This window comes from Chlamydotis macqueenii, chromosome Z (assembly GCF_036417535.1).
Source record: "Chlamydotis macqueenii isolate bChlMac1 chromosome Z, bChlMac1.mat, whole genome shotgun sequence".
Lineage (NCBI taxonomy): Eukaryota > Metazoa > Chordata > Aves > Otidiformes > Otididae > Chlamydotis > Chlamydotis macqueenii.
In genome coordinates, this window is record NC_141593.1 from 72,134,572 (window position 1) to 72,158,239 (window position 23,668).

Below are 23,668 nucleotides of genomic sequence, written 5' to 3' on the forward strand. Positions count from 1 at the left end.
CTGCTCCATGCTGACTGGTTCTTGCACTTTTACCTTGCAACTGCTTGCTGAACTGCTATTCCAAATTGCCTCTTTGATTAACCTCAGGGACTGGAGATTCTCTGAAGTGTCTGATGTGACTGAGGCCTCTGGACATCACTGACCTAAGTACTGTGCATAGTCACAGAGGGTATTGGATAATTCAGAGCTGCATCTTCATGTTTTCTCCTTAAAGCCTGCTAGCAGCTAGGACCAACTAGTACATGTAAAGCTGTGTGCTGTCCTGCTGCAGGAGAAGAAAGTAGCTGGTCTCAGAATTTGTGCTAATTAGAACGTATCAGACTGCATGTGTGAGATGTGTTGTGGACCTGGCGTATCTTTCAGCAACAGAAATGGAGCATCATCCTGCACTCTGCCTTATTCAGAGGCAGAGTTTATGAAGGGTATGCTTATGGAGTGGGAATATGGCTCCTGGGAGTGTAGTCTTCCAGAGTTGGATATTCCAATATTTTATTTTTCTGTTGCTTCATGCGATTTGGATCCTTCATGTCTTGCCTTTAGTACTGTTTCTGGTGCCCCTCTTAAATCACAACTGAAATCTAGCAAAATGAACAGGCACAGGCTGTCTTGGATGAGATTAATTTGCTTGGGTAACTTCTTTTTTTTTTTTTTTTTCTGGTCTCTTACATTGTATCTTGGTATTTTATATTGCATCCTAGCATATGAACCAGTGCCAAAGCTGGTTCTGACTTCTAGAGGACTAGAAGCCTTGAATCCCACAAGCCTAATGGTTGCTGTCCATACCACAGAGAGCAGGCGGCAAAGTGCTCCCTGCAGATAGCCAGGCTGTGATACACTGAAGTTTTAAAGAGAAATTTCTTTTTAACATCCTGGTCCCCTCCATTTAAGAGATGCTTCACTCTTTCTCTCTCAGACTGAGGGGAAAACATTCCCTAGCTGGTCTTGAGGGACATCCACCAGCAATGTTACAAGCAACTGGGTGATGATGTTGCAAGTTAATGAATTCTTGGCGTCAGGCAACCCGTCTTTTTACTGGGCAGTACTTTCTACCTGTGTGAGCAGGTAGAAAGTGCCTCAGTGAGTGGGATTTTCCTCTGCTTTCTAGTTTTGTCACACAAAATCCAGCTGTTTCTGATACTTTTGAACTCCCCCTTTTCTTGTAGGAAAACTAGTTGAACAGAGAAAGCATGCAGAGGCAGCCACTCTTCTGGAGCAGTACACTCGGGTAATGTAATCACCCTTCTGTCTTGTGCCCCAGTAACATCCTCTGTCAGAGAGATACGCCGTCTGTGGTTTTCTGTTCTCCTAGGCCACATGTGACTTTCCTGACAGCAAAACAGTCTGTGTCATGCACTTTCTTGGGGAGGGCAGAACAGGTCCAGGTGATGCAGTAAGCGGGTGGGAATGAATGCTGTGTCCCTGAGTTTTTCCACTCATGAAGCTGCCTCTGCTTTCGTATGAAAAGCTTTTGTCTCAGAGAGCTGAAGCGTGAGGGCTGGACTAAGGAAGACAGAGTTCCAGAGGGATTTCCCCTCAGTGTGGGAGAAGTAACGTACTTGGTGGTTCGTGTTTTTTTATGCTAGCTCTTCAAAGTACCTGGCACAGTAGCGTTTTCTTGTCCTGACCGTGATACACTGCGTAAAAATGTGCAACTGAATAAGTGCTACCTGAATGTGTATTGCTAGCATCAGCAGCAGTACATGGTTGCTCTTTCCTTCTAGGACTATGAAGAGGCTGTTCTGCTGCTCTTAGAAGGGGCTTTCTGGGAAGAGGCTTTAAGACTGGTAAGACATTTCAAAGCACAAGAACCAGAGTGGAAGTATTTCTTTAGAGCGCAAAAACAGAGGGATGGGACCTGGGTTAGATCTTTAAATAATACCTTGTTTTCTTTCCCTGATCCAGATTCACAAGTACGGTAGACTGGATATCTTGGAAACCAACTTCAAACCTGCTATTCTGGAAGGTGAATCTGTGCAAGAATCTGAGACTTCTCTGTGCTATAGATGCTGAAGAAGGCCTTTACTGGGTCTGTAGGAAGTCACAGCACTCCGGTACTGGAAGCTGTATGGAAGGATACTTTGATTCTGCCTAAATGATGCTGCCTGTGATGCTGCCCAGTTAACTGCATTTGGCTCTACTTGTGCAGTTTGAAGCCCTGCAGTGTCATGGGTTCTTTTTAGCTCAGTCAAGTTTCTTCTGAGCTTTTCTGACCTCACAGTCACAAACTGCAAAGGGGTCTATGTCTGCTTGACCATGAATAAGCAGGACAATCCTCGTTGGAGAGCACATGTGGCAGCAGAGCTATGGACCAAGAAAATGGCTGATTGTCCTGTAAGACTTTGAGTAGTTTTTGAAAAATATGATTTGATAGCTGTATTCTCCCTTCATCCAGGAAGTATGGTTGGTTACTATTGGTTTTCCTTTTCATGCTACGGGCAGTAGGCTTTATGAGTTCAGGGAAATTTTTTTTTTTTTTTTTTTAAGTTTAAACCTAATTAATGTAGACAGATTTGGCCACAGATCATTCTGTTCTTCCTGTATCAGAAACAGACTCTTGTTATAGAAGATGCTTGTCTGGCAGGTTAATTAACTCCACATCCAGGTGCATCTTGTTTGATGGGCTCCTTTATTGTAAGCTTTGAATTTCCTTCCACTTGAGTTCTTTTGTGTGCTTTGCACCTGACTTCTGAGCGTGTTAAAGGACTATGTTCTTTCAAGCTTCTTGTGTAAAAAACACTTTTCTGGTTCTCTTGCACAAGTGTTCATGTTCTGATTTTCTTATCGAGCAGCTCAGAAAAGTCAGCTGATCTTCTTAGATTCTCAGAAAACAGCCTTTCTTCGCCATAAGAGTCGCCTGCGAGTGGTCCAAGAGCTGAAGGAAAAGGCTTCTGAGAGCCTGCAAGGTTGGTCTTGAAATGCATATGACTTTCTCCTACATAAGTAGCTGATCATCTTTTTCTTTGTGGTTTCCATTTGTCTTGGTGGAGCTGTGCTCTCTTCTAGCTCCAGTGGTGCCTACAACAATAGAACCGGGTTCTTCTCACCCTCTCCTTACACTGTACTTGGACTGTGATGGTTTGACCTTGCTCATTTTGTAAAGACAGCTTTATTATCAGTGTTATCAGTCACAGCTTTCACAGGATCAAAATGCACCTGCAGGCTCTTCAAAATGACACAGCATTGTCTTCATAGTGACAGCTTGACTGGGTCAGAGAGTGCTCAGCATGTCCTTTGTGCTGAGTACCTACTAGACATAGTCACCTGCCGGCTCTCACAGGCTCAGGGAAGGCTTCTGAAAGCAGAACGCTTTTTTCATGGTCCAAATTTGCTGCACTGAGATTGTGATCCCTCTGATTGTGCTGTTTAATATCACAGTCTGCACCAGGGCAGAGGAGCGGTGTTCTCACTATTGCTGTTTCTTCTTGTGTGCTGGCCGAGTAAGGCTGAGAGCCATAAGGCTCTGAAATGCCAGCAGATATAATGAATCTGCCCAAGCTGCTTCTGCAACAAGCTACATAGATTACCCTGAGAGAAAGCTTGGAATAACTGTGTCCTTTTTTCATACTGTGACAGTTGTTAATGTGTTTTGCAGATTATGAAATGCCAAATTGCCCAGAATTTGATCTTTACTCTGAAACCAGCAGTGTTGTGACAGCCAGTGACATGAGCAGCAAATACTCACACAGCAATTCAAGAATATCAGCGTAGGTATCTGCTTCCAAATTAGGTAATGGCTGCCCTGGCATCAGCATTTGGGAGGGCAGCTTGCTCATGCTTGGCATGCTCCTCCTCAGAGCTCATGCTTGGCATGCTCCTCCTCTTTCAAGGCTGTGCATGCCTTGAAGCTGCTTTAATTACAGGCATTTCATGATTATTTTAACTCTTATTGGGAGGGAGAGAACAGAAGATGCCAGAAGCTACTAGTGCAAGAGGAACTGAGTGCCCAGCAGAGGAGCTGTGAACACAGACTCTGGGCAGGAGCTGGCTCTGTGTGTGTGTCAGGCATGTTGCCAGAATAGCTGGCTGTAGGGAGCTATTCCATGCAGGATATGGGCAGAGCTCCCCAAACATTAACAGCTTGTGCACATGGCTTGTGCTCTTTGTCCTAGGTTTTGCACTTGATGGGTGAGAGTTTCCACTAAATCTCATACCAGTGTCTTCCCACAGTGGGTGGCTGTGTTGCTTTTGAGTGCTGTTAAAAATGTGAGATGCAGTGTGGGATGGGGTGTGTTAGAGGCTAGGGTAGTCTCTAAGGCCATTTCTGAGTTCCCGAGCTGAAATGCGGAAAAATAGTTGTGGGAAAAGTGTGGACTTTTTAGGGCATTTTCTGTGGCCCAGATGAAAAGAGGAAGGTATTGCAACCTTACTGTTGAGCATACCTGTGTCAGAGTGTGCTGATCATCTGGAGACATGCAGCTAGTACTGGCCTATGATCAGAAGTTGCTTTCCTGTGATAATGGGCAGGAGCTGAGCTGTATTAGTGCACAGCTTGTGGAGATAGCAGAAATTAACATGTGCACAGGCAAGCACAGACCCTGGCACCAAACTGTTTTAAGTGAAGCTCAGCTTTGCCTGATAGTGACTACTGCCAAATAATTTACCTTACTTTGTGCTTAGAGCAATGCTTTAACTTTACTGGAACACTAGAGTAGTCCTTTTTGTAGTAGAGAAACAGCCCAACTAGTGGCTTGTATTTCAGACCACAGATATTGGTCGAGTAGCACTGGAAACATTAACACTAAGATAGATAAGCTTACGTGCAGTCCATTCTCACAGGAGAGGGTAAGGACTTGAGTAAAAAGTTTCATGCATGCTGTTGATGTTCCTTCAGACTTACCCTGTTAGAGGTAGTCCTGTTGGGCACACTGTAATTAAGCGTCCTCCTTTTCAGGCGATCCTCAAAGAACCGGCGCAAGGCTGAGCGGAAGAGATACAGCTTGAAGGAGGGTAGTGCTTTTGAAGATATGGCCCTTCTGGAAGTACTGGGAGAAAATGTTCGTGCTATTGAGACTGTGAAGGGTAGGACACTTGATGATCTTAATCCAGTCCACAGCTTGTGAGGACAGCTGGGGCAGTGGCAGTGTGCCCGCTCTTGTTCTTAGTGGGTATGCTGTGAAGAAAAGCTGCCTGGTCCATAAAACCACCTGTGTTGGACCTTGATTTAGTTCATCTGCCTCTCCCTGGAGGAGCATGTTACAATGTGAGCTGTCGACATTTGAAGTTTGGGAGCAGAGAAGTGAGGCTTTCTCATTGCCATGACGGATTTGTCTCATGTTCGTACTCAGGCACTGTAGGGGCTCTGTAGGGACAGAACCAGTTCACATTTGCTGCTCTCCTTCCTGTGCTCCAATATTAGAGAAATACAGCTGTTTATTTTAGCGTACCTGTGTTAATTACTATTACTTGTGCTTCTCTTCTCTTCCGCAGGAGACATACACATCCTTCTGAAGCAGCTTGTGCTGTTTGGTTATGATGAGCAAGCTAGGGCACTGCAGCAAGTCCTGGAAGAGGTTTTGCAGCTGATGGAGACCTCGATGCCAGAAATCTGGACTCCAGACCTGCAGCAGAGCTCTGTCAACCCGGTCTGTGCTCATCTGCAATACCCATCTTGCCTGCTGTACAATACTAAGTATTTAACAGTATTTTACATTCTCCAGCAAAGAGTCCAGAATCCTCTTCTGGCTTTCCAGATCTGCTTTTATTTTTCTGTAGAGATCAAATACGTTTTCTGTGCAGTACCTGCCAAGTCAGTACACTCTAGGTGTGTCCAACAGGTATAGCCTGCTGTGTCGCTTGCACTGAATGCCATGTTGGGCATGATGAGGTCTCATAAGGCTTGTGCTGTCTTATCTTGGTGGTGGTTTCTTTTTATAAGCTCTATCTTAAGGAATTTGTAAAACATAGGAACACTGTTTTCTTTTTTAGGCCTAATGGTTGAAGCGTTACCATAGCTGTTACGTACTGGGACCAACCTGGCAGTGTGAAGTGAGAAGCTACCAGACTGGTCAATTTAGTCTGAACCAGCATATCATAAGGAGTATATTGCAAAAAGAAGGGTTATGTCAGGCTTCTAAGCTTCAGCTTAATGCAGAATAAAGAAATCACAAGGACTGCATTTAGTTCGTTCCAAAGTAACAGTTTGTATTTCTAAATAGTTTCTGACTGTTCATGGTGAACACAAGATATTCCCCAGTATCGTCTCCCTAACTACTGATTAGCAATACTCTTAGAACAGAGTAAAACTGTTCTATGGGGATAGATAGGGAGCTGAGACTCTCAAATTAACTTTAAATATTGCTGGTGCTGTAATTAAAGTTGTCATGACACCTACAGTGCTGTGAAGAAGTAGGTGCTGGGATAAGAGGTCTGTATCCTGTGAAGCTGTCCAAAAGCAGTTCTCTTTCTGCCTCTGTGTGAACTTTTCTGAGATGTTACTGGGCTTTGATTGCATATTCTTGGTCACTTTGTACTGTGAGATCTCCTGCAGGCAGCTGCTTCTGGAAACTAACAGCAGAGTTTTCTTTGTAGGTGTCTCTGCTCTTAGTCTTATTTGTGCAGGTTGGAACATGGGTATTGCTTCTTCATACAGGTCTTGGGACCCAGTTCAACTGTGAACAGCATTATGGCTGCCTATCAGCAGAAGAGGATGGTGACTCCTGTTGTGCAAGGTTAGTTGAGGCTCTGGGCACACCCCCCAAGGTGTAGGTGTGAAATGTCAGTAACGTGGGTGGGCTTTGAGGCTTTCCAAGCACTGATACCTGGCAACAATTGTAGCGCTTTTTCAGTTGTAGGAGCTCTTTGCTTTTCTGTATGGTGTACCCTTCTGCCTTGTGGCAGGTGAGCAGCCTTCTTAATAAGGTTTTATTTGCTCTGAAGTCCTGTGCTGAAACTACTGTCTGAACTGTGTTCCTGGCTTCCTGTATGTGTAGTGTCTGTCTGCTGTGAGGGAATTGGAAGTTGGATTTCTTAAGGAATGTGTTAGATAATTCTGCTTGTCACTTACCTACTGAATTTTTCTATCTGGCTTTGGCAGCCGGGCCAGACTCTTGACTGGACCAGGCTATAGTCTGTTGTGGGGCTTTGGCATCTTGCAGGTAGTACAAACTTAGGGCTGAGAGACCTAGCAATGCCTGGTCCCATCTTCCCTCTGTCTTCCCTCTTCCCCACTAGTCCTATAGTCTCTTCCACTATTAGTCCTGGAATCGTCTGGAGAAATCCTCTAATGAACCTCTAGATGCAACCTGTCTATTGCCACTTGCCAAGGCTGGCTCCAGAGAAAGCCTTGTGCTTCTTATTCATACTTAAGAGAGCCAGGTGGCTGTTGTGTATGATATCCCAGTTATTAGTGAACAAATGGAGTTCTGCTTTCTGACACTTGATTGTTGTCTGCTTGTTTGGAACAATAACACTTACTGGACAGGGAACTTGGTTTTCCCCAGAGATTTATTTCTGTAAACAGTTCTGCTGGGGGCAGTTTTCCATGCACGCTGGTGATCAGTCACTAAAGGGAAATGCTGTGTGTCAGAGATTTCTCCGTGTCCTTTGATGTGAAGAAAAGTAAAATAAGTAGTTGACAGCTCTTGAAGAAACCATATTGTTGTTACCTTCTGTTCTGACACTTGTCCTGTTTGCCTTTCAGATCCAGAATTACTTATTCCACCGAAACTCAATAAAAATCTACAGTGGAAACTGCATCTTCTCCAGTAACTGAAAGCCAAGGAATCCCAGTGGACTCTGAACTGTAACTTTTCAGATAATTTCATTACATCTTTACAGAAACCATTGTTTCTGGCATTTCTGATACGCTGTTCTTAGGGCTGTGCAAGTGAAGGGTCCCTCCACCTGATGCAGCTGTGGCAGTGACCTGTATGGCATCACGCTAATGGGGACAGCCACTCACATCCCACTGCAGAGGTGGTTTGTGAGGCTGGTGAGTAACAGCGTGTGCAGCTCTGAATGCTGCTGGTTGAATCTAGCATCTCCCACCACTGTTCCTTCCCTTCTGGATGAACAACCCCACCAGTGTTGGGACGGGTTATTGTCTCTGTCATCACTCCCTCCTGTGGATGGTACCTGCCATGATGACAGGTCACATTTTAAGCTGTTCAGCCTGGTTTAGAGATTTTACCTGTAACTCTGTACCAATAGCAAATTGTTGCAGTTGCTAAACAGATGAGTTGTGTTTTCTCTGTTGAACCTGGATGCTGGTCGTTCCAGATTTTCATCAGAATAATTCTTTTTGCATCAGAGTGAACCCTGCAGTACCAACAGCTGTTACTGTCCTCAAAGTGTGCCCCTTCGCACACACTGATCTTGGTCAGAGGAAAATAAAAATGGGGATGAGGGCTGGGGGGTGTAAGTATCACACGCTACTGGGTAATACTACCCTAATTACCTGAGTAAAGCTGCGCTACGGCACACAGATCAGCAGTTGGTACCCTGATCATGCTGTGCACTATTGCAGAAGTGTTTCAGCTGGAAACTGATCTAACCTCCTACCTGAGAATTAGGTTTTACTCCAGGATGCTTCTGTGATCTGGCCTAAGAAGTAATAGCAGCAGTCCTGGGAGCAGAGGACGGGAACAAGCTCTGCAGGCAAGGCTGGAAACCCTTTCAGCAGTAGCAGACCTCCTCTCCCTCTGTTAATTTTGGTCTGGCAGCTGTGGTGTTCAATGCAAACCATTTCAGTTAGTTGTGCTGTGGAAAAATACCCGCACAAACAAGGCACTTCCTGTCTCTTGGATGTGTCTGACGATACAGCAATGGACAATTAGCATGTGTCCAGTGCTACAGGTAATTATTTTTGGGATGCAGGAACTCCATTATGGTGGTATGGCCATGTGGGCTTGCACTGTCTGTGCTGTGCCGGCTTGGGGTTGTTGGAATGCAGTGGCAAAACAATCCTTTGTCAGTGTTGCATGAAGCATGGGAGTGGTCTTACTTCCAGCCATTCTGAGTTACGTGGCCTGTTCCGTGTGGTGTGGGGATTGTTGTCAAGTACTGTGACTGCCCTGGAAAGAGATTTTCCAAGAGTAAAGCCTTGAGATGGCAAAACACACAAAAGGCTGCACAGGGTACGAGTATTTTACTAGTTCTGAGTCTTCAAAATGGTAGCACAACGTAGTCTAAGTTGAAATACAGAAGCCATCTCTCAGATCTGGAGAAGGGGGTGATGAGAGAGTCTGTGGTCTCTCTGGGGTATGGAGGGCTCTGGCCTTGCAATGAAAATATGACACTGACACTGCTAATCCCTGACACTCCTAAATCTGATGCCAAGAAATGCTGAGGTCTTGTGCAGCCTAATCTGTTGTCTAGAAAGAGACTCCTTCTTTAAAGAACCCAAGAAGAGGTAAAATTACTGCTGGCTTACTGAGGATTCATGCTTGTGCCTAAAAACAGCAGTTCCTTAAACGTATGTATGTGGGTCCTTCTGCTTTTCCATCATGATGATGGTCAAACCTGAAGACCGTCTTGGTTCTCCCTGTTCTCCCATCAAGGCAAAACCGCTTTAAATCTGCCATCCAGTTGGAGGACCAGTCTTCTAAACCATTCATATGGTAGTTCATCACTAAACTCCACTGTTTTTCTCTACCCCTCTCCCTCCTGAGTGAACTTTGACCAAGGAGCAGTAGAGCTGGAAGCAAAACCTAGGGTCCATCAGCTGGCAGGGGGATGTGACCAGCCTCCTGCTTCTGCAGCTGCTGAACGTTAGCCTATTTTCAGCAGCAGGAGAGAGTCTGCTTTCCCTCCATCTCTACTAGGTTTCTCTTTCGCTTTCTAAGTGATGCATGTCATCTTGAAATATATTCTGCCTTAGCTGCTGACTTTACAGACATGTTGAATTTGCTCTTATGAGTACTGTGGAGGCTCTTAAAAACGAATGCAGTTATCAGGATTTGAAGTAAGCCATTAATGCAGAAAAATTGAGTTAGCATAAGAAATGTCCCAATTTCTGAGTAAAAGTGGCTGTATGGAAGCCTGATTTTCTTGTTAGAGTCACCTATCTGCTGTCTAGCTTCATTAAATACAAAAGACAAAAGAAAAAACTATTTCAGGCACACAGTATCACAAAAATAACACTGCTCCAACAGAAATCTCTTAATTACAGCAAGGGGTGGAAAAGAGGTGCTCTTGAATTGATTCAGGTACCCTTTGTCAACACTGGTCTTTGTAAGGCACTCAGTGTCTTCCTCAGAAACACTTCTTAAAAATGCAGGAAGGACAATGTTCTTCATATTCCCTCCTGTAAACCCAGAGCTCCTGGAAAGAGTGAAGTGAAGCCAGAATAGACCCACCAATCCAGACAGAAGCCTTCCTTTGAGGTAACGCAGATGTGATGAGGTTGTCACGTGGGCACATCCTGGCCAGTTCCATCTGGAAGCGGTTGGCAAAGCCCTCCATCATAGTGCTGCCCCCACACAGCACGATATTCCCCACCATTTTTTTTCTGATGTCAGCATCGCACTTCTTGAGGCAGGTGAGTGTCAGCTGCAAAAGCCCTGGCTGCTGTGAGCCAAGTAATGCTGGTTGGAAGAGTGCTTCAGCACAAAGGAATCTCTCCCTGCCTACAGTGATGATGTTTCCATCTGGCAGCACATAATTGGTTTGTTGTTTCTGAACAGGCAAACTCAAGTCCTGTTCAAGGTCCAGAGAAGTGTAACAACAGTTCTCTTTGAGATCTTGTACAATGTTCAGCTGGTGTTCTGTGAACACATTTCCAGACTCATTTAGTAACCTCATAAGATAACGTGTGATGTCCAGGCCTGCATAATCTACTTTCTCAATAATGCTACGTGTAGCATAACCTTCGTAGATGGGAACCACATGCGAAGCACCGTGGCCACTTTCTACCACAAGAGCTGAGGTTTTTCCGTAAGAGTACATGGATAAGTGGGACTGGTAGGCAATGTGGATGGCAGGCACGTGAAGTCCTTCAAACATCATCTCAGCATATCTCTCCTTGTCAGTCATGGAACACAGGGGAGGCACTGACAGCAGAACAGCATGATCTTCTGGCTGAATTTTCATCTCTGTCTGGAAAATAAAGTCCAAAGTATCTTGGACACAGTTCCAGTCCACCACTATGCCATGTCTTATTGGGTTGATGGGTGTTAAGGGTATGCTGCTATTCTGAAGCTCTCTTCCAACAAAGGTATTTTTTTGATTGCTCCCAGTCTCCTGCATGGGCTTACCAACTGGAGATGAAACAACGTAGGAAGGCCATGCATCCCCTGCAAAGCCACATTTAAAGTAACCTGTGCCAATGTCTATAACTACTGCTTCGGTTTTCTTCATGGCCTTGAGGCAGCCCTTGGTGGTGAATACGTGGCTGTCCCTTACAGGCCTCAAACAGTTTGTGTCCACTGCTGCCGTTCTTGCAGACCTTTCCTGTACAGCTGCAACTTCCTGCAGTGAGTGCTGGGCATTGCTCTGCCACCACTCTACCTGGGGCCAGCGCCAGCAGCAGACATGTGGCAGTGGTTCCGTTGGTGCTGCTGACTTGTGACATCATACATAGGCTTGCCCCTCAGAAACCAGTGCTTTACACGCAAATGTGTAACCATCGTGATACATGTTACCATCATAAGACATGTAACCATCATGAAATCATTCTATGTAGACGGATTGCAGGTGTTTGTGCTTCACTTTGACCTGTTCTCAGAGGTACTAAAAAAACATGATACCCACCGAGATGTGACTCACCATGGGGCACAAACAGCACAGTTAACTGTGAAGCAGTGTGGCTTTCCTTTCTGACCTGTGTCTGCCACGTGAGGAGGACCACAGTTCTCCAGCACTTGCAACTGCTCTTGATCCAAAATAGCTCCTGTTGCTAAGCATTAGCACTGCTTCACCTTTGGGACCAAGTGAAGCCCTAGTTTGATCGTGTCAAGAGCGAATCCCGGAATGGGCTGTGCTTTTGTCATTGTTTCTCTCTTTTTTAAAAAGTTTTTTTTAAGCTTACGTTTTGCTTTCTAAATTAAGGCATAATATCACTAATGTTAGCAAAAACTAAAATGACTGGTGTTTGAAATTAGGCCACGGCCAACCCCTCAAAATTAGTGTTCCCTATTCCACTACAGGATCATCTGTTCTTTTCCAGAAGCAACAGGTCACTGTTTGCCCCATCAGAGTATGTGTAATAACACACTGCTGCCTGGGGGCACAGAAGACACCCTCTCCCCACAGATCTACGTTATCAAGAGTTAGAACAGCATCTTCCTTGTATAACCAAGGCTCTGTGTGCTCTTTTACTGAAAGCCCTTTCACCCACAGGGCTTCTGAAGTCAAAGCTGGGCTTAGAATGAAATTGAACCCTGCAAACCAGTTCTGGTACTGAAACAGTACTACTGCTCTGCTGCCTATCTGGGAGGTCCCGTCTTGACGACAATCAAATGACAGAGGCTCACCAAAATACCAATGTGGAGAAATAGGATAGCATTAAACCACACCATTTTCTGTACCAACCTCAACTTATGCAGCCAAGCAACTGAAAACCTTGATAGTTACTCTGGGGAGCAGTAAAGCTAATCATTGTGTATTATACATGTATTTTTATATACAGATGATTAAGTACCTCCTTGCACATGAAAGAGACAGGCTGTCCTCTTGCAGCCTGAGCAGTGACTACCCTGGCACCCTGGTGAGGGGCGATGCCTGCTCCATCACTCAAGGGAAGCTCAGCAGCACTGAAGTCTTCAAGCCGTTCTGTGGCACAGCAAAGTGGGGACACTGAAGCTGATGCTCCTTCCCATACACTCTCGTACACTGCTTTGACAGATCTGCTGCCAGCTATACCAGCCTCTGCAACATTATCACTTAAGAGACACTGCAGTGATAGGCAGAAGACATCAAGAGAAAGACCTCTGCATCATTGTTTGTTTCTCTCCTTTCTCAGTAGAAACCTGGATCTGGGCTCCACACTTCATCCTCTGAATTAAAATAAATCCTTTAATCCAAACACAACACTTCTTCCAGACTTCAGTTCACACACAGATTAGCGTGGCAGTGTCAGAACAAAGCTGCAAACACAACTCAATTTCAAAAGTCACTTTATTTTATGGTTAGGGTGGGTTTTTTTTGTCTAAGCTATAAACTGCTGTTTCCAGGCTACTTTTCCCCATATCACATTGTCATTCCAGTTCACAGAAAACATACACGTCCACTAACATTTCCAGGTCTTTGTTTTAGCCTGAAATCTGAAGACAGGTTGCAAGACGATTGTTCGCAAAGTCATTTTGGCCAATGTTTCCTGAGATGTTCCTTTAACTGGGGGATAGTAGACAGCTGTTGTTTGCAATGATGGCATCTGAGAGGCAATTTGAGAAGTTCAGAGACATGATCTTTCACCATCACTTTTCCCTTGCTTCTTACCATCTCTATCACATCTGAAAAAAAAACAAAAACCAAGATCAGAGGTACTGGGACCATGTAGCATCGTGAAACCCATGACACTGCAGAATCTCTGCACACTGCTTTGCATGCACAGCATGCCATCAGTGCATTCTAATTCAAACCAATCACAAAATTTGGTTCACTTCTACTTAGTGCTATTCCCCAATATCTGAAATTACATAAAACCTTTCACTTATTACAATGGAATTTATGGCTCACAAATTTGTTTGGCAAAAAAGCCCAAAGCCAGAACCCACAAGCAGGATTACATGTTACAAAATACTTTTTCTAATCGTTACCTTCAGAGTTTAAGAAGTAGTCTGTAGTAAAAGAGTTCCAGTGCTTTTTGGTTTTCAGGGCTGGCGAATCAAAATCCTGGCTGATTACATGCAAATGTAGCTGACTGAAACAAATACATTATGTACATAAAAGAAAAGAAAACGTTAATGCCCTAAGTTCTTCTGCAGTAGTATCAGTTGCAAACATGATTCAGCAGAGTCGGACTGCCAGCCTTATGAGTCAGGCTTATCATGTTTGACCCATAATCCTGCGACACAAGAAACGCAGTCCATTCTGGAAGCCCTGTCTCATGCCAAGCGTTTCAGTCAAGGTCACTAGTCTGCATATTCCGCTGGCCCTTAACTACAGTCTACATTCCTGCTAGTTTCCAAAAAGGCAGAGACAGTAGGTGTAATAAACCAAAGGTTTAAACTTTGTAAAGTACTTGAATGGGATTTGATCAGTGACTCAAAGCTTCGTCCAAGAACCAGAGAACAACTTGGGAACACCGACTGCAATACCCACAGGCATTCGGACACTGTATGATCTGGACTTATTTACAGACAAGGCTCGAATCCTGTCTCAGTATCAGGCAGGACTCACAGCCCTTAAGAGTCACTCTCTGATCCCAGATCGGTGTGCTGGGAGGGGGGATGCCCCAGCACTTGGCCATCAGCAGAGCCGCCTCTTTCACTGGGACTGGAGCACAGCCGTAGCGTAGCCCCAGCTACAGAGCTCTCCGAGGGGAACCCAACAGGCATTTCCCACCGGACCCAAGACACCTGCATAGCCCAGTGGCATGTACACAGCAGAGTGTGCACAGCTGCACCCAAAGGAGTTGGACACCAAACTCTCTGTAGGGTTTAGGAGGATTAGTTGTTTTTTAGCAATGCTAGATCACCTTACACATTTAGCCCCAAATCTCTACAACCGGAAGAACAGGGTCTCCACCTGATGACTCATCTAGGTCTTACCTCATACTGGGGACAGCATGGTAACCCAGTCTGAACTCCAGGCTCTCTCTGGCAGGGCACTGTTCAATCATTTTTTGCCCAACTGCATGCATATGTTCCAGGAGTTCAAGATGGTCCCTTGTGACTGACTTCAGGCTTGAAATGGGGTCCCATGGTAAGATAAGCCAGTGGTAACGCGCTTTGGGATATTTATCCTTGATGACTACAGTCTTTTCATCTTTGTAAACCTTGCAAAACAAATAACTAGATTATTTACTGACAGAAAGTTAAATATCTCATTCCTATAAGCATTACATTCAGTGGATTCTGAGATGTTATCCATCTGCACATCCCATTGTGTTTGCAGAAGTCCCTAAGCACACGTTATGTGTTGCTAGTGCAACTGAGACTGCCAGGAAAAAGAAGCCAGGAAATATTACTAGATGGGGAGAAATATCAAGCAGCAGAGCATTTCAGGGAAGACTCCTTTTTGTTTTGTTTTGCCTTCTGCAATTATTTGATGCAGCTGATCAAGAGAAACAGTAGCAAAGCATGGGGAGAACAGGGGGAACAACCTGGCCCTGGCGATAAAAATCTGTCGAGTTCTGAAGCAGAAACTGTGTGCCGTGTCTCTGATCTGTTAGCAGTGCAGCTATTGGTGAGAGATGGGTGAAGTCTTTGTCATCTTTGTTAATTATTCTCATGTGTTTATATACAGAGATGATCAGTCTTGCTCTACAGGAAGGAAGATTAAATTTTTATCAGCACACAAATCATAGGACTGATTCAGCAAGACTAGTTGATGCTGTCATATTTTTATATACACACATTAGTGTCTGCATATGCAGCCAGTGAGAATGGAATCATGATCAAGTGTTTTCACAGGAAATAAAAATGAAATATTGCCATTTATTTAATATTTGATTAAAAAGCAAAGTTAGGAGTATATTTAGTTCAGAACCACAACTAATAAAGCTAACATTAAGTCACAAACAGTTATTTGTGTTCTAACATTCAAAGAACAGTTTTAAAACCAGCTTATCTTTTGGATCAAGAAAGCACAGTCTTCATAACTGCTATATGAAATTCCAGTTAAGGGATTAAGATTAAGCTTCATGTTTAGAAAGCAAACATTTCAACAGCTTTTCCATTCCGTACAGAAAAAACAATTTGAAACTGCTGGCATTTCTAGGAGAGTGGGCATCCAGTTCTCCTACAACTCTATGCAGGTCAACACTTCAGACTTGAATTAAAAAATAAAAATCATCAAGAAATAGGGACCTTCTGATTAGTTATCAAGGAAACTATTTTCAGCCTGAGGGTGATCATCATCTGAAGGTGCCCCATGAGGCTGTGGGATCTTCACCTTTGGAGATCATCTCAACTCAACTGGACAAAGGCTGGGGCAATCACACCAAGTGCAAGTGGACGGACTGGGTGACCTCCAAAGGTCTTTTCCAGCTGAAATTAATCAGTGATTTCAAGAACCAAGTATCACAGTTGCCTGTGACATCCATCCTCCTGAACGCATACTCTTGCGGAGAATTACAAAGGGAAAAACACATCCCCAATATTAAGATGGCCACGCAGCAATTAGTCAACCAAAACCCAAGCTAAATGAACACAAGCTTCAGGCCTTCCTCTGCCAGACAGCAGAATACTGATGGAGAGCATTCTCCCTGTTTTGGAGATGAGCTAAAAAGCTTGGTTTTGAGAAGTTGTCTACATATTTTCCATAGCTTAAAAATAAAATGAAAGGTTCTACACATAGATAAGGAAGATTCTCTCAGGGCTCTGTCAGAATACAAGCGTGTATATACTGCAGCCACAAAAGACGTGTCAGATTTCTGCTTCTTCAGTCTGAACTCCCCAACAGCAGGCAGCAGACAAAAAAAAAAAGAAAAAAAAATCTCAAGCAAAACCGTTACACAGCCACAGGGAAGCAGAGGGAGGGAGGTGTATCTGGAGCACCTGCAGAAGGTTCAAAGAAACCACTCAGACCATTCCCATTGGCATAAAGACACACCAGGTGGAGAAGGAGCCAGAAGTCAGCTGGCACTGAGGTGTTAAGAGTTTGCCGGAAACCAGGAAACTGCACCACGCTTGGAAACAAGGCAGTGCTGAGTGCTGGAAAACAGTAACCTCCGGTACTTGCTCGCTTCAAACCACCCCCATTTTAGCTGGTTTCTCTGAGGAAGCAAAGCAACTGTACTGCTCGCCTGGTCTCCCAACAACCTTTTTGAAATCTGTTGGCCAAATCTGACAGTGTGGAGAGCTCAAAGATAATTAAGATAATGACATTCTGCAAAATGAATCTAGTAGAGGCTCCCAAATTAATGCTATGACAGAGAGAGATGCAAGTACAGTTCAGCCCTTATGCAGTACTCCAGTGGTTCATCAGATCATTAAACTAAACTGCAGAAGGAAGAAAGTAAGTTAATTTAGCTTTGTTAGACAGGAACTACTATAAAGTACTAGTGTATGGCTCTCACCTGCATTTTTGGATCTTGCATGGAGCTCTTTAGACCCTGACTCCAGTGTCCTAAATATTCCTAAAGCACCAAAGGAAAAAAATAATTTACAAGATAATTAAGAATCCAATCATATGTTTTAAAGCATTCAGTTAAGTACTTTCATTAGTATACAACAGTAAAATAACATCTGAATGACAGCTGAATTATTTCCTTTCTATAAACGCCAACACACCTGCTCCAACTGCCCCCACAAAACTACTTTTGAAAATGTTTTAACAAGATATTGTTAAGATTCAAAGTTAAGTATTTCAGGTGTTAGAAATTTAACATCAGGGAGCTCTAGATCTGTTTGAATTGAACAATTTGCACACACATGTCATGGCACAGTCCTTGGTTACTATCGATGACAGATTATTTTACTAAAAGACTCTGCTTTACGGATCACAAGGGCCAAAGGAAGTACAAGGATCTCCATTTACTGTCCCATCATATGCCGCTCTGCACAGAACAAAGAAGTGGTTGTGTTGTGTGGCCCTACTGTTAGATGTATTTACTTTTTTACATTGTGCAAGAATGAGGGGCTTGTATAGAAAACAAGAAAGGCACAGGAAGATCAAGCCAACACTAGTAGGTATGTCTTAACTTGGTTACTTAATGACTACTAGAGGGTGCCTTGAGTGCACTTTTTTCAAAACAGATAATGTTTTATCTGTTCAGATCACTTCAGAGGCATTATCAATGATGATCTTCACTATATTCTTATAGAGACAGATGTTCAAACATTATTCTAGGGCTGACAGAGAAATGGCATCAATAATCTTGTCTCCCTGCTCATACCACCACAAATGTGGCCCTAATCTAACTAGCATGAGTTTACAAAAGAAAAAGTGGTCAACCCACCACAACCCAGGACTGAAACTTTGTCCTGCGGGGTTTAATTTCTGTGCCTTCTCCTCTAGCAACTGCACTGTTATAGTTCCAGATGCACTAAGCAGTCTTTTATTCTGCCCATGTCAGCAGGGCTAAAAACTCCGTTTCAAAAGATCTTAGATTTCGGCTGGTAACATTCATTAATGTTCTACCTATTCCTGTCGTTCTACCATAAAGAATGACCCTATCAGGAGGGGAAAAAATAATAAGCAATTGGAAAAAAAGAAAGAAAAGAAAAGAGGGTCAAGTTGTTTCAGTCTCTGGGCATATGTTTTTAGATAACCAGTGCTCTTTTTGTAACATCGCAGGTTTCCTCTCAAGAGCAGCACAGTATCCTTGTGTGACTCCAGCTAAACTGAGCTCATGCAGCCTGCCCTTCTAGCAGAAGCTGCAGCAGGAACCAGAGACTAAACCCTCACTCGCTACTACAAGCAAGCTCTTTCACACACATCGACCCCCCAGCTCAGGTTAGAACAGGTCCCAGGTAACCTTCTCAGGACCTGGCTAACGTCAGGAGCAGGGTCTTTGCCTCAGCACGTCAGTTCACGTGCACTGAATACTCTGAGGATCTGTATTCACCTGAGACGCTTCCCCACCAGTACTACCCACAAAAGACCAAAGCCCTGATGGAGAAGACAACCCCAGGAGAAACAGCACAAGTACTAATACCAATACACTTGCCTTTTTACTCGAAGTTCCTTCACGTGGAGATACACCAGTATTGCTTCGCTTGGGATTTGCAGAACTGCCTGGTGTATCCACCACCTCCATCTTCATTGTTTTTCTAGGCACATCATCATTCTCAAAGGAGTCCTCACATGGCAGCTTGTTGGTTTGTTTTTTCTCTTCTGCTTCTGTAACGGTTTTCCCTGACTCTTCAGCAAATTGCACCGTGTAGGGGTAAAGTTTGTTCACAATATGCAGAACTTGACCTGGCTTCATTTTCACCTCTTCATCCTTGCCAATATTCACGAGATCAACACTAGTTGGGTTGACTCCTATCTTTGAGAGGGAGAAAAAGGGGAAAAAAAATAGCAAACGATGCTGTAACTGGAATCTCCAACTACCACTCTGTTGTCCTGGAACATCATCATCCTGGAAAGTGAATGTGTTTTGTATTCACTGCACCCCCTCCCCACACTGACCCACTCTAGAGGATGAGGGAAGTCCATCGCTGGAGACTCGCCCCATCTTGCAATCGCAGCTGTCAGCACACAACCCGCAGGGGCATGGTGTCAAAGGGACCTGACAGATCTGGAGCAGCTGGCTACAGAGTTACAGCAAGACCTATGCCGGACTTCGCTCAAAAAAAGTTAACAACCCGATAAACAACTGTTAAAATACTAACATCCATAGGAACAATTATTTCTGAAGAGTAACAGTAGTTTTAACAAATTCTTTCAGTTGAAAGACTGTAAAGAAAAAAGAAAAATCAGGAAAAAAGTATCTCTGAGCCCATAGAAGAGACCACTACACAGGGATCAGCTCCTTGCTCCTGTCTTTTTCTTTCTTTCCCAAACCAAATGTGACAACCTCTCTCCAGCCCACAAAAGACTGTGTTCAAACATGGTGACAACACTTGCCTGTTCCTTCAAGAGAGGCTAAACCTCAGCTTGCACAAAGTACATACTGGCCTATCCGCATTTTAATGCTTTTATTTTCATTTTGCATCTTACACTTCCACAAAACCAACTCTGTTATTGATTCTGTTCTAGCAGAAAATAAGGACAGCAAGGTCAAGTTTTTACCTGCCTCTCTCATTGCATCAGTTTACAGCTCTATGCAACTCTAAAATAATTTTCCCCTCAAAACAGTGTTTTAAAGACCGAGAAGTTACCTGAAGTTTAGCTGATAATTGAACAGCAGTGCATTTTCCTCTGTCTCAGGCGTAACTGATAACACCAAGTGGCATGGGCAACCTACAATGACTGCTTGATAAACGGATTTTGCCTCATCATGAGGGTCACCCTAGGGAAATTAGGAGTCTCTGACTTCAGCAAAATGCTTGTGGTTAATGTTTATGCAGTAAACAAGCTTTAGGAAACCAGCTCTTCCCTGTGACTGATAAACTCTGACAAACAGAATGTTTCTTTAGCTTTGTCACTGTGATACCTACCCGCTTTACAAGATGGTACTGTGCCTCTCATCACTTTGTAGCCACTGCAGTGAAGCACCCACCCAATTCCAGGCCGGATCTCTTTAGTCTACAGTTCCACAGTTTCACTCAAGTCAAGTACACTTCACATGCCCCAGGCCAACGCGCTGTCAAACAACTGATCACTGGAATCCTGTGTCACACACAAATCACCTGGGAAGCAACTCTAGAGCAGGCAGGGAAAACATGCTATTGCCAGAAGCATTCCCAGCCCTGAGATTCCAGTAATACGGTATTCAAATTGTGGCTAAGGCTGACTTCTGTCAAAAACTGTCTGAAAGATCTTAGCCAGATTCACCAGACACTAGTGGGGTTCCCGTGCTTACTGAGCTCTGGGGCGCGTCACAACACGTTGATGTGTTGTTCACACATACTGATGCTGCAGGCACATACACATGCTCCAGACCCTGCAGCCAATTAATTTTCCCTTCATATTGTTGCAGGGATACTGGTCCTCATAAGTATGAGAGAGCAGGCCTACATTCTTCCAATTAGTAACATGTGAATGCCTTCATGGCTGCCTCACATCCCATCCCTTCCCAGAGGTGACCACACCTTTGGCTCTATCAGCCATCAGAACAAAAACCTTCCACAGCAGCCCCGTCCCATTAAGACAAGAATCAATCTAACCTTAAATGAAGGGCTGCCTCAGCTTTAGAAGTTTAAGGCTCGTGAGGCAGATCAGCAAGTTTAGGGGAAGAACTTCAAAATCTCCCAACTGTAGCACCTGGAGGAGGCTGAGGATTCACAGTAGCGTTCCCTGATGCTGCAAGTCTGGCTGGCTGAGACTGGAGCTTACTTAGAAGTAGTGCAGTCTTTCCATTGAGGCATACATACACAAAAAAAAAAGACAGATCCCTTCCAAGGACCACTCACTGTGCTCTCCTGGGTCATAAAAAACCTTCAGGCCCTTCAGATCCAGTGATCAGACTCATCACTTGCAGCATTTGTGGAGTTTAAGTACAACAACCACCCCAGTAAGTATCAGGAATACCATACACCCATTATAAAAACATACCTGCCGAACTGTGACATATCCCTTGTTATAGTCTGCTTTTAACTGAACTGGAAAGAAAAAACAAATGTCACAAAACAGTGTAAATAAAATGCTAGAACTCTGCTGAACCACCCCTTGCAGGAACACTCCTGTATTTTAAGATCTGCTACCTTCTGAAGCTGATCTCTGTGAATGTACACAAAGAATACTTTTGCCTCATCCTCTGTTTCCAGGACCACAGATAAAATAAAACTAATCCATACAACTGAGTCACACCTGCGTATTTCACATCATGGATCAGCAAAATTAATTCAGAATAGAGGTGAAGACTTCTACACATTCTTGCTATTCTCACCAGCCGCCTGTGACAACAAGGCATGGAGCAGGACTGTGTTCAGAGGGAAGAAAGATAAGGCAGGGAAGATGTGAAAGGGAGTATTTTATAGATCGCAGATATTTTTATATATCCTCCCAGCACATCTACAAAATAACAAGTCATACTAAAAATCGGTTGTTGGAAGATTAGGGAGATGAAATGCCACTCACAAAGCAAGAGCACAGCCAGCAGAAAAGGACTGCGGGCCTGGGGACTGACATTAAGGTTCAATGTCTCAGTCTACAAAGGTCAACTTCGTGTTATTAGATGTCTCCTCTGGTTTTTTAGGACCCAGAGATCTCCATAAGTGCTTTATGATTTCAAGAATGAGGCAACACTACATACCATGCAGAGAAAGGGACCACAAGCCAGTGACTGCAGAAGCCAGCCTAAGAAAAGCCTGTTTAGATTTCAAGGTAAAAGCTACGATCGCCCATTTAGACCCTGCTCAAAGAGGCTTACAAATCAGGCCAAAACATTGGCCCATTAGCTTCACTGTCACTTGCCAAACAGAAGAACGATGTTTATTGATAAACATGAGTGCTGTACTTGTATCTCACACTTTCACAAGTCTGCCTGCTGCTGCACATAGAAAGCAGGATTTCAGCTAAACCTTACCTTGCTGCCGTGAACACTTCTTATCCGTTATCCCAGTCTCTGGGCCACGTCCAATCACCACTGCTTCCAAGTGCGGCAGTTTCAGTCGCTGACTGCATTTCTCTTTCCCCACAAGCCAGCACACACGCATCACTGTGCTATAGAGCAAAACAAACAGTATGTTACTACCACGCAGCTTTTCCTCCTGTGGAACAGGGTCCAGGAGATTCTACTGCCAGCCCATTCATTATCTGAGTCACTTCTGCTAACTGGGTTCATGTTTCTAAAATTCGAAGTAAAGCACAGCATTAACACTAGCATAATCTAAGAGTGAGCTGCTGTTGAAAGGGAAATTCTGTCTTCCTTCCTTCTAGTTCACCATACAGTCTTACATCTATGTATTATATACAGGAAAATTCAACTAGATCAGCAGTTCTATCTGACTGAAAAACCTACCCACAAAAAAAAGGATTTGTTTCCCACTTGATCAGAGTCGATCGGAGAGACGGATTTACCCACCAAAAAGAAAGAGAGCGGCAGAAGGCAGAGAAGGCGAGAGAGTGGGGAGAGCTTCATTCCGCAACAGCCTGCAGACAAACCACGCTACGAAACCGGACCCTCAAGTTTACAGCAATTTGTCCCTGGACAGCAAAGACCCCACACCGCCCCCACGCCTGCTGCCTGGCGACAAGCGCCCCTCCGCCTGCCTCTGCGGCGACCTCATCCCGCTGGAAAGCAACCCTCCGCCCCCCGCGCACCCCCGGCAGCGCCACACACTCCACGCCGTGCGCTGGGGCCCACCCAGCTGCACTTCCCGCTCGGCCTGCTGCCCGGAGACAGGCCCCCTCCACCGCTCACCGCGCAACCCGCCGTCTTTACCACTCGGGCGGGAGCCCTGGCACACGGCGACGGCCGCCAGCCCCACAGAGCCGATGCGGAGGCGGGGGAGGCCCCCCCCGGGCCCCCGCGGTTAGTTACCGGCCCGTGGCGCTGAGGCCGGGAAGAGAACCGGGCCCTGTCCCCATGGCAACGCCGGCTCAGCCAATCGGCTGCTGGAGCGTGGACCCTGCGTGACCAGCAAGACAGGCGCAGCGCGCGGCCCGGCGCAGGCGTCCTGAGCCCGCAGCTGGGGGTTTAGGGAGGGTGCTGCGGGGCCGGGGGACTGGAAAGGCGGCGGATGGCGGGGGGCGGCCGCTGCGCACCCGCCGGCAGCTCGGTGCCCCCACGCCAGGAACGGCCCCGCGCCGGGCCTGCCCGGTACGGAAGCGTAAGGCGAGGCGGCAGGGACAGCTGCTCTCCAACGCGCGCGCCACTCGCCCGCCTGGCGGGAAACGCATACACCCCCGCGCCGCTGCACGGAGCATGCGTAGTGCCGTGCGCGGCCGGTGCGCGGCGGGGGGAGAGCTCGGCCGTTCAGGGGCAGTGGTGATTGGCCAGTCGCCCTCCGCTTCCCTCTCCTATTGGCTGCTCACCGTCCAATTGCCGGCGGCCGGCGGGAAGATATTTCCGGGG

The 23,668-nt window shown here is 45.2% G+C and overlaps 3 protein-coding genes across 8 annotated transcripts in view; 1 reads left to right on the forward strand and 2 right to left on the reverse strand.

Moving 5' to 3' along the window:
- ELP1 (elongator acetyltransferase complex subunit 1) overlaps positions 1–8,171 on the forward strand; it is a 33,490-nt gene extending 25,319 nt beyond the window's left edge. For 3 of the 6 annotated variants that reach the window (XM_086771547.1, XM_086771548.1, XM_086771549.1), the window contains exons 28-36: positions 1,164–1,225; positions 1,722–1,784; positions 1,903–1,963; positions 2,790–2,903; positions 3,593–3,704; positions 4,892–5,019; positions 5,428–5,582; positions 6,590–6,668; positions 7,640–8,171. In XM_086771547.1, the coding sequence (XP_086627673.1) occupies positions 1,164–1,225; positions 1,722–1,784; positions 1,903–1,963; positions 2,790–2,903; positions 3,593–3,704; positions 4,892–5,019; positions 5,428–5,582; positions 6,590–6,668; positions 7,640–7,707 (842 nt within the window). In that variant the 3' untranslated portion in view covers positions 7,708–8,171. The other 3 variants (XR_015261517.1, XR_015261518.1, XM_086771550.1) reach the window with 3 other exon arrangements.
- A 1,979-nt stretch (positions 8,172–10,150) lies between these two features.
- On the reverse strand, positions 10,151–11,310 carry ACTL7A (actin like 7A). The gene has a single exon (XM_010125778.2). It carries the CDS (start codon positions 11,293–11,295, stop codon positions 10,192–10,194), a length of 1,104 nt encoding a protein of 367 aa, XP_010124080.2. The 5' UTR covers positions 11,296–11,310; the 3' UTR covers positions 10,151–10,191.
- A 1,725-nt stretch (positions 11,311–13,035) lies between these two features.
- On the reverse strand, positions 13,036–23,294 carry APTX (aprataxin). Its single transcript, XM_086770973.1, has 8 exons — positions 23,135–23,294; positions 22,178–22,314; positions 21,205–21,251; positions 18,713–19,033; positions 17,120–17,179; positions 14,649–14,875; positions 13,695–13,798; positions 13,036–13,388 (listed from the first exon to the last, which is right to left on the reverse strand). The coding sequence occupies exons 1-8, from the start codon at positions 23,179–23,181 to the stop codon at positions 13,234–13,236; spliced, it is 1,098 nt and encodes a 365-aa protein (XP_086627099.1). The 5' UTR covers positions 23,182–23,294; the 3' UTR covers positions 13,036–13,233.
- Between the last annotated feature and the right edge of the window lie 374 nt (positions 23,295–23,668).